The sequence below is a fragment of the Gossypium hirsutum genome, chromosome D07 (genome assembly GCF_007990345.1).
Source record: "Gossypium hirsutum isolate 1008001.06 chromosome D07, Gossypium_hirsutum_v2.1, whole genome shotgun sequence".
NCBI classification, from domain to species: Eukaryota; Viridiplantae; Streptophyta; class Magnoliopsida; order Malvales; family Malvaceae; genus Gossypium; species Gossypium hirsutum.
Genome location: NC_053443.1, coordinates 48,605,035 through 48,614,885, shown reverse-complemented (window position 1 = coordinate 48,614,885; position 9,851 = coordinate 48,605,035). Strand labels below are relative to the sequence as shown.

Here is a 9,851-nt window from a genome sequence, read left to right as displayed (position 1 = left end):
CCCCTTAGGATTTAGGATTTACAATAATTACCCTAATAATTTTAGTTTTACTGGAGTGTTTCACTAGTCTATCAAATCTTTAAGTAGCTGAGCTTATCCATATATTCTACGAATCAGACCAATTCAAGTGGGTCATATGATCCCCATTTAGTCAATTGACTTCCATGGGACGTTTTGTTCGCAATGGTCACGGGCTTTGATTTGCAGCCCGAGACATAAGATTGTTTAGGAAAATGTTGGAATCTAAAATTTTAAAAAAAAAATTTGAAAGTTTTAAATCATTTTACGAATCAAAAGTAAGAAAATAAGATTTTCCAAACATTGAGGTTTTATAAATTTTGAGGATTTACGTAAAAATACCCAAAACTAAGGAGATCTTAAAGAAAAATTAATGAGTTTTTTTACACAATCATATTTCATTTGGAATACTTTGCATAAATCAGTTCAAGAAATCATATATTTGGAATAAAGTTGCAGAAAAGAAAGAAGAAAGATGCAGTAATTGCATATTTAGACATACATTCCCTTCACCATATAAATACAATTATATAATACACAAACAAAATGATATAGATTCATAAATATATATACACAGGTCCATAGGCCCATGAATCACAACACATAAAATCCTAAACAAAACACAAAGCTTTATCCAATTTTTTCCCAAAATCTAAATTCGTCATTCCTTCTGTCCAAAATATCCACGACATAGAAACCAGAAAAGGTTAATGGTTTTATTTAAAAATATTTTTGGTTTAATTTATTTTGAAAGGAAAAATAAACTTATTTTTTTGAATTTTCGCAAAAAATAAAATATTTTTTTTTAGAATAAAGTAGATAGAGAGAGATTGAAATCCAAAGGTGCATGAAGTTCTGGGTGCAGATATTGATATATAAGTTTAGAAGAATGGATGTGGAAATATGAGAAATTAAAAAAAAAACAAAGTTTTGAGACATTTTATTTAAAAGGTAGATTATAAATGGTGTTTTGAAGAAAAAAATAATTTTCTAGAGCATCGGAGAAATGATTTTTCTTTTAAATAAAATGTTTAAGGGACTACTCATTTCAATTTTGGATTCTCTCGGAGTTGCCCAATTCCATGTTGTGGTTTAATAACCTTTGAGTCCTTTAACGTTTAAAGTTTTTACATTTAGGTTTTCTTTTCTTTATAATTAAATCTTTTTTATTTAGGTCATTTTTTCCATTTTTATTTATTTTATATTTTAAAATTTTGTAATTATAATTATAGTTTTTAATTTAATTTTGATGTTAGCTTAAGTCTTATTTTTTATTTTTATTTTCTTTTATTTTTAATTTTAGTTGTGAGTAATTTTTGTTTATTTCAAGTGGATGTTTGTTTTATTTTTATTGTTAAAAATTTTAAATAAAGTTTAAAAGAAAACTTTAAAAGAATAAATATAATGTTAAAAAAAATTAATTGTAATTTTTTGTTTAAATTTTTAATGATGCTTAAAATTTTAAATATATATTAAAAAACTATTGATTAGAAATTTAAAGTTGTGACTTAAAAAAAATAAAATTGTTCATATTTTTTAATTTTTTATTTTACTACATTTTAAAATTTTATAACAGCTTTAAAACAAATTTAAAAAAATTTCATGGTGACTCAAGTAAAAAAAAAAACTATTTCAGAACTGAATTAAATAAATTAATACAATCAATCCTTGCGCATGGGTATACATATATAAATATAGCCACATATTCAAATCCTATCACTCTTATTCCCACCCAAAAAAAGAAAATGATAGGCATAAGATACAAAAATAATAATTCATTAATTAAAAATTAATTGAATCTTAAGTAAATCTTGATATTATCAATGATACAAGCTGAATCCTGGATGTAGACATAGAAGGGGGCATACCCCTTTTCTCTATCGAAAGAGATGATATTATCGTAGATACAACACATAACATAAGGAATTAACCAATTTTTCCCAATGTAGAGGCAATCAAGAAAGCCGCATAAGTAAAATATAACCTACAGAAAAGCGGGCTCATCCAACCAATCTTGCCTGCACAATAGAAAGAGCCACTAGTTTATCTCTCCATCGAATCAAATTAGCTAAAGGTATGCGTTCATGAGCCCATGCTAAAATTTCAATCAATTCTTGCCAATATGTGCGCCAAGAAATTAAGAACATAAATCCGGTAGCCCAAACAAGATGTCTAAATAAGAATATCCACGCCCAGACTGATAAACTATTCATACCAAATTGGTTATACCCATTGATAAGTTGTGAAGAGTTTAACCATAGATAATCTCTTAACCATCCCATCAAATAAGTGGAAGATTCATTAAAATGTGAAAAGTTACCCTGCCATACTGTGATGTGTTTCCAATGCCAATAAAAAGTAACCCATCCAATGGTATTCAACATCTAGAAAACCGCCAAATAAAATGTGTCCTACGCCGACATATCTCAAGTACCACCTTGCCCCGGACCATCGCAAGGAAAACTATAACCGAAATCCTTTTTATCCGGTATTAACTTGGAACTGCGTGTATCTAACGCACCCTTTACTAAGATCAATATAGTTGTATGTAAACCTAGAGCAATAGCATGTTGAACCAAGAAGTCTCCAGGACCTATTTTTAAGAATAGTGAATTACTATTTTCATTAACAACATTTTACCAGCTAGACAACCATATGCTTCGACCCGTATTGAATGATGGGCAATTCATTGAAGATAAAAGCACATCAAACCCGTATGAAGTTTTACCATGAACAGATTTGATCCATTGGGAAAATATGGGTTTGATTAAGATTTGTTTCTCTGGAGTCCCAAAAGCAAGCATGACATTATTGTGGACATAAAGTCCCAAAGTATGGGTTCCCAGAAAGAGGCTGGCCTAACTAAAATAGGATATGTTAGCTTCTTTATGGTCTAACGTTCTTGTCAATACATTATCCTCATTTTGTTTTAGATTATAATCTCTAATAAAAAATATAGCTCTATGGGCAAAAGATCCTGTCATGATGAATCATGCGATTTATCGGTGATGGGTATATAACGCAGCTTGAGTAGTAAAGTCTTGTGCTATGAACGCATAAGCAGAAAAATAGTACATGTGTTGAGCTACCAAGGATGTAATAACCCTTAAAGAAGTTAGAGTAAGGCCTAAATGAAAATGAATCAAATTATTGATTGTGTCATAAAGACCCTTATGCTTCTGCCCCAATCATCCTCCTAGAGGAATATGTGCTTCTAAAAGATCTTTTATACTGTGACCAATTCCAAACTTAGTTCTATACATGTGATCCGCTATTAGGAAAAAAAAATTGCAATAGTTAAATGATTGTGTGCAGTATCAATTAGCCATAAACTTTGTGTTTGTGGATGGAATTCCCCGAGAAGGGTTAGAATGGCAATTCCTGAATCTTGGGAGGTACCAAATAAATGACTACTTGAATCGGGGTTTTGAGCATAGAGATTCCACTGACCTGAAAAAAATGGGCCTAACCCTTGGGAATGCGATAATACATCTAAGAAATTATTCCATCGAACATATTCCCCCTGGGATCCAGGAATAGTGACATGAACTAAGTGCCCTGTCCAAGCTTAGGAAATTACTCCGAATAGTCCTGACAAATGATGATTGAGACAAGATTTGGCGATTATGTTATTAGAAGGGGTAGCCACCAACTCCAAATATAGATTATAAAACGAACATGAAAAATAAAAATAAATTCTTAATTTATCTTAATTTATTTAAATGAAAACACTAAAAACATTAAAACTCCTAATCTAATTAAACTAATAATAATATACACCCACGCCACACATAGTTTCAATTTTTCCCTTCTTTTTCTTTTTTCTTTTTAACTATATCATTAGTTACTAAATTATGAACAAATTTTCGTTTTGGTCACTTAACTAAAAAAAATTACAATTTGGTCACTGAACTATTCAAAAGTTTTTATTTAATTCATTGGGTTGTTAAGGTTTTTATTTTTGAAAAGTTCCGCTAGCGATCTCCAAGCGACGATTCGGTGATCAGTATGTTGGATCAGTATCCATCGGCAAGTAGAAGAACATATCTTAGGTCCAAATCAATTTGGCAGTTTGTGTCAGAGATTGGAGAAAAAAACTGTTTAAATTTTGATTTGTAGATTCGTGACGTCCAAGGTTGTTTTAAAAAAAAACATAATTGTAGATGACAAGGAGAAAGAGAGCTTTCAATTGGTGCACTCAGTGTGAATAGAGAAAGCCATATAGCATCAATTTTAACAACTCAGTGGCTTAAATAAAAAAAATTAATAGTTTAGTGATCAAATTGAAACTTTGTTAGTTAAGTGATCAAAACAAAAACTTACCCATAGTTTGCAAGTAATGGTCGAGTTTATGCAAAATTTAATTACAAAATTGGTCCCCCTTTAAAAGTTGAAAATTTTAATTTAATCCTAATACCAAATTAGAATTTAATTTACCCTCAAGATTAAACTACAATTCACATATGCCCATAATCTATCTTCAGAGAATTAAAGACCATTTGCCATGAAACACAAATTAAGGGACCTGAACAAAATTAGGTGTCTACACTAAGGTTACACAAGATGTTGAATATAACAGGGGCAATCCACATCATAAATGGTGCAAAGAGCCTCTAGACTGGTATTTCTAAAGGGTTTGAGGTTATGTTTCTGTAGTGCGTGGACTATATGGTTTGCATGTGTCTTTGTCTCGTTGCTAAAGAGGTACTTATTGAAGGAGGGTGGTTGGGTAGGGGTCTTAGCTACTGAATCTCCTACTCTATGGGTGTCATGTAGAGTTACGGATGTCAATTTCAAGTATTGTTGGAGTTGAGTTAAATGGACTAGACAAGGTGCTCGTCAGACTAAAATGTGATGGATTAACGAATGCCATTAAGAACCTTTCATCATTCATCTTTTGAAGATTATGTGAGCTCGCTCGGTGTGACAAGGTATTTGGGTGAATGATATTGCTCCTCTAGCGAGCCTATGAGGTCAAGCTTCGTGGTGCACAAAATTGAACTTTGATAAGTTCTTTTTACCGTTTTGATGATTTGGCAAGAAGGTTCGAAATGAGGGTAACAATATTGGTTTTATATGTTTTTATTTAATTTTCACTCATAGTGAATGAAAAGTAATCTAATTATTCAAATCTTTTTACCTTACTTAAAGATTATTTAGTTCTGAAATATAATTTTTATTTTCTGTAGATTAATGTGTAAATTTGTCATTATACTTTATGTAAAAAATGAAATTTGTCACCATATTTTAATTTTATTGATCTTTGACCTTGTACATTTGAAATAAAGATAAACTTACCATTCAACTTTTAACTCTATATTGAATTTTACAAGTTCACTTTTGCTTGATTGGTTTTTGATTAAATTTTAATATTCAATTTTAATTTAAATAAATCGAAGACAAAATTAATAAAAATATTTTTAATATTTTATTTTTATAATTAAAATAATGAATTAATTAATATAATGTTAAGTATTAATAAAACTTTTATTTATAAAAAAAGAAAGTAATTTTACTGTTTCATTTTTAATCACCATTCACAACTTAATTTTCACGTTTAATAGATGAGTCTCACATGGTCCTACACATTTTAAGGTGATGATTGTTTGATTATATATTAATGGACTAAAAAGTAATGGAGTGAATATTAACTCATTAATTTATTATTAATTATTAAAATAAAATATTTAAAAATAAATTTTCGGTAAATCTTGTTTTTAAACCATCAAAATTAAATTATAAATTTTAATTAAAAAATCAAAGATGATGGCTAAAATTTAACAAAATTCAAAGTTCAATCACATAAAACTTGAGTTATAAATTTACCTATATTCTTAAAATATAATTACAAATATCAATTAAAATAAACTTGAGTTACAAATTTTAGTTCACCTATATTCGTAAGAAGATGGACATATTTGCAAGTGAAATCTGAACAATACCAAATAGTAAAAATGTATATTTCCATTTTTAATATTTTATACTAAACATCATATGAAAAGAATAGATATAGTTTTCAATTTTTTTTTCTTTCTTTTTACTTTTCATATTTAGTGGGGCTCAATCGAAACAAACACTATAGTTTCCTATATTTTAGATAAAGACATGAATGAACATTCAATTAAAACTCCCAAAATTCCAAATTCGTCATTGGTGAGAATAGTCCCCTCTATTTGATTATTCAACCAATACAATTCCACTTCTGTTTTTCCTCCTCTCTTTTCTTCCACTTTCTTCCAAAACAAATAGAAATTTAATGCTAAAGAACAAAAAAAAATCTCAGTGCATCTTAATATTTGGATAGCTGAATAATAGCACCAAAAAGGTGCTGCCAAAAAGTCAATCTTGTTTGACTAGGCCCACCGTTACCCATATGCAGTAGAGAAGACGGATGATAATAACGTGACATTCTATGGAATACACATAAGAAACAAATGTTAAACTCTACTAACTTTGACTAATCAAATTACGAAAATGAGAATTTGAAAATTCAATTGTACAGTAACTGACCTTGTCCTGCACTCCATCTCCACTTCACTATTCATTTCCTACCTTTCTTCATCTCTTATCCCTTTCTCCATATGCATCTTCTCTCTCTGCCTCTCTGTTTTTCCCTCGCAATGGAGATTCCAACCAAAACACCAACTTTTTCCCTTCAAAACTCGTTCCCCTGTCTCTTCTTCTTCTTCTTCTTCTCCAGTCAATACATTGTGGTTCCTGTTACAGCAGATTTCAATGTTACCCCTTACCACCCCATAGAAAACATTGCAATTGACTGCGGTTCTAATTCCACCAATGCCTCATCTCCCGATAGCCGTTCTTGGGTTGGAGATGGCAATGGAAAATTCAGCCCCATAGAGCCACAAAACAACAAGTACAAATCATCAGCGAGAAAATCATCAGTTAATAATGTCCCCTACTCCACAGCTCGTCTTTCTTACTCACAGTTCACCTATTCTATTCCCCTCACTCCTGGCCCAAAGTTCATCCGCTTGCACTTCTATCCAACTTCATACCCAGACTTTGACGAACCTTCTAAGAAAGCTTTCTTCTCTGTTGAAGGTGGGGGTTTTACCCTTCTCAGGAATTTCAGTGCTTCACTCCATGCTGTACCCGAAGTTCCACTTATCATCAAAGAATTTTGTATAAATGTAGATGAAGCTCAAAGGTTAAACTTAACCTTTATTCCTAGTCCTGATATCACTGATTCTTATGCTTTCATCAATGCCATCGAAGTTGTTTCTATGCCGATCAATCTATATTATACACCAAAGATTGTTGATGACGGCGTACCTTTTGTTGGCCAGGCCCAGGGAAGCTTGTACACCCTAGAAAACAACACTGCCCTTGAGAGGATGTATCGAGTCAGAGTTGGTGGGAGAGAAATCCCGCCAGAAGAAGACACTGGGATGTTCAGGGGCTGGTTAAAAGATGACGCCTATTTGACAATAGCCAAACCAAGTGCTTTACCTGTTAATGAAAGTATTAATCTCACCTTCAGGAGTGATACACCATCGTACTCTGCTCCAAGGGAGGTTTATGTGACTGCAAGGACCATGGGGATGAGCAAGACCCAGAATGAGAACTACCAGCTGACATGGGAGTTTCCTGTTGATTTTGGGTTCAATTACTTCGTAAGGTTACATTTTTGTGAGTTTCAGAGAGAGATAACGAAAGAAGGTGATAGAGTGTTTGAGATCTTATTAGCTAATTTAACCGCAGAAACTGCAGCAGATGTTATATCCTGGAGTGGTGGAAATGGGATTCCAGTATATCGGGATTATGTGGTGTCAATAGGAAAGGAAGGAAATCAAAAGCAGCGAAATCTCTCTATTGCTTTGCATCCTTCGCCAGCTTGGAGAACTGTTTATTCTGATGCTATCTTGAATGGGCTTGAAATCTTCAAATTGAGCAACGATTTTGTTCTTGCCAGTCCAGATCCAGTTCCAATAAATCAAAAAGAAAATTCACTACCCACCTCAACCAAGCCTAACAACAAGAAAGCAGTATTCGGAATTGTGGTAGGCGTAATATCAGGCTTTGTTGTTCTTTCTCTTCTTTGTTTCTTCGTTTACCGTCAAAAGATGAGAGTCAAAGATACCAGTTCCAGTAAGGGAGTTTCACAGTGGAGTCAGTTTTCCGGTACAGGAGTTCCAGTGAAGGAGTCAACCAAGTGTGGTGGTTCATCTCTGCCTTCTGATCTTTGTCGTTACTTTTCATTGTCTGAGATCAAACAAGCAACCAACAACTTCGACAATGTTTTCATTATTGGTGTTGGAGGTTTCGGCAACGTTTACAAAGGATTCATCGATGGTGGGGAGACCCAAGTTGCAATCAAACGGTTGAACCCTGAGTCTCAACAAGGTGCTCACGAATTCAGGACCGAGATTGAGATGCTTTCCCAGCTACGCCACCTCCATTTGGTCTCACTGATCGGCTATTGCAACGATGACGGTGAGATGATTCTGGTCTACGATTACATGGCTAATGGAACACTTCGTGATCATCTTTACAACACCGAAAACCCTGCTCTTCCATGGAAACAAAGGATAGAGATTTGTGTTGGTGCCGCTCAAGGGTTGCAGTATCTTCATTCAGGTGCAAAACACACCATCATTCATCGAGACGTTAAGACAACAAATATCTTGCTGGATGAGAATTGGGTGGCTAAAGTTTCAAATTTCGGATTGTCTAGAGTCGGCCCCACTAACATGTCCCAAACCCATGTTAGCACAGTTGTGAAAGGCAGCTTCGGGTACTTGGATCCAGAGTATTATCGTCGTGGACGATTGACTGAAAAGTCCGATGTATATTCATTCGGTGTGGTCCTTTGTGAAATATTATGTGCTAGGCCACCAATTAGTCGGTCGGCCGAGAAGAATAAGGTAAGCTTAGCATCATGGGCTCAAGAATGCTATCGAAATGGAATACTTTACAATATCATTGATCCATTTTTGAAAGGAAAGATTGCACCTGAGTGTTTGAAAAAATTCACTGAAGTGGCAATGAGTTGCTTGCATGATGATGGAATCGAGAGACCATCGCTGGATACTGTGGTGTGGGGGCTACAGTTCGTACTACAATTGCAAAAAAATGCAGAGGAGGAGCCCCTTAAACCAAATGCCAGTGGTGGCATTGAAGAAGACATGGATGAGTTTAAAACCTATGAAATGGAAGATGAGAGTGGGGAAGTGTTCAGTAGCATTGGCGATCATGTCATGAACTCCAAGAGCACTACTTCCTTCAGTTTAACAAGTGATGAACAAAGTTTTTGTATCAAGGATTCTGATAAATACTCGTCTAAGGGAGTGTTTTCCGAGATTAGAAACCCACAAGGACGATGATCCAAACATGAAGCTTATTGGTAGTTTTGTTGAGTTCATTTATGAAAGATCCAAATAAATATTTGCTTGATTTAAAAAAAAAGAAAAATTGTACTGTGATATTAGATATTTCAAGGTGGTTTCATGTACCTATGTTAATCACCAAGGTATTCGAATATAAACTTGAAGCGCATTATCTTTTTATTTAAGTGGTTAGGACAGTTATTAGTAATTTTAGGTGTTGTCTAAAAAATTCAAGATTAGAAATTGTGATAATACACTCATATGAAAAGAAGTAAATAAAAAAAATTAATACAACAATTAATAAATCTTAATTCATTCATTTTAATGCTTTGGAGCTTTTATGCTGACGATTGAATTCTTGGATTGAGATTTATGATGTACCAATCCATTTGTTGTATCGTAATTTTTTAAATAAGTGATTGATTTTTAGGCAAAAATGATATTTTATAAAATAACATTTATGTTTTACTTGTTTTAATACTTTAA

General features: G+C 32.9%; 1 protein-coding gene and 1 pseudogene across 1 annotated transcript; one reads left to right on the top strand and one right to left on the bottom strand.

Moving 5' to 3' along the window:
- Positions 1 to 1,944: 1,944 nt before the first annotated feature.
- On the bottom strand, positions 1,945 to 6,563 carry LOC121219175 (photosystem I P700 chlorophyll a apoprotein A2-like; annotated as a pseudogene).
- Positions 6,085 to 9,545, top strand: LOC107954804 (receptor-like protein kinase FERONIA). The gene has a single exon (XM_016890485.2). It carries the CDS (start codon positions 6,600 to 6,602, stop codon positions 9,360 to 9,362), a length of 2,763 nt encoding a protein of 920 aa, XP_016745974.2. The 5' UTR covers positions 6,085 to 6,599; the 3' UTR covers positions 9,363 to 9,545.
- The last annotated feature ends 306 nt before the right edge of the window (positions 9,546 to 9,851 follow it).

Coding starts and splice junctions, on each gene's coding strand:
- LOC107954804 (XM_016890485.2), top strand. CDS start 6,600: ATGCATCTTCTCTCTCTGCCTCTCTGTTTTTCCCTCGCAATGGAGATT.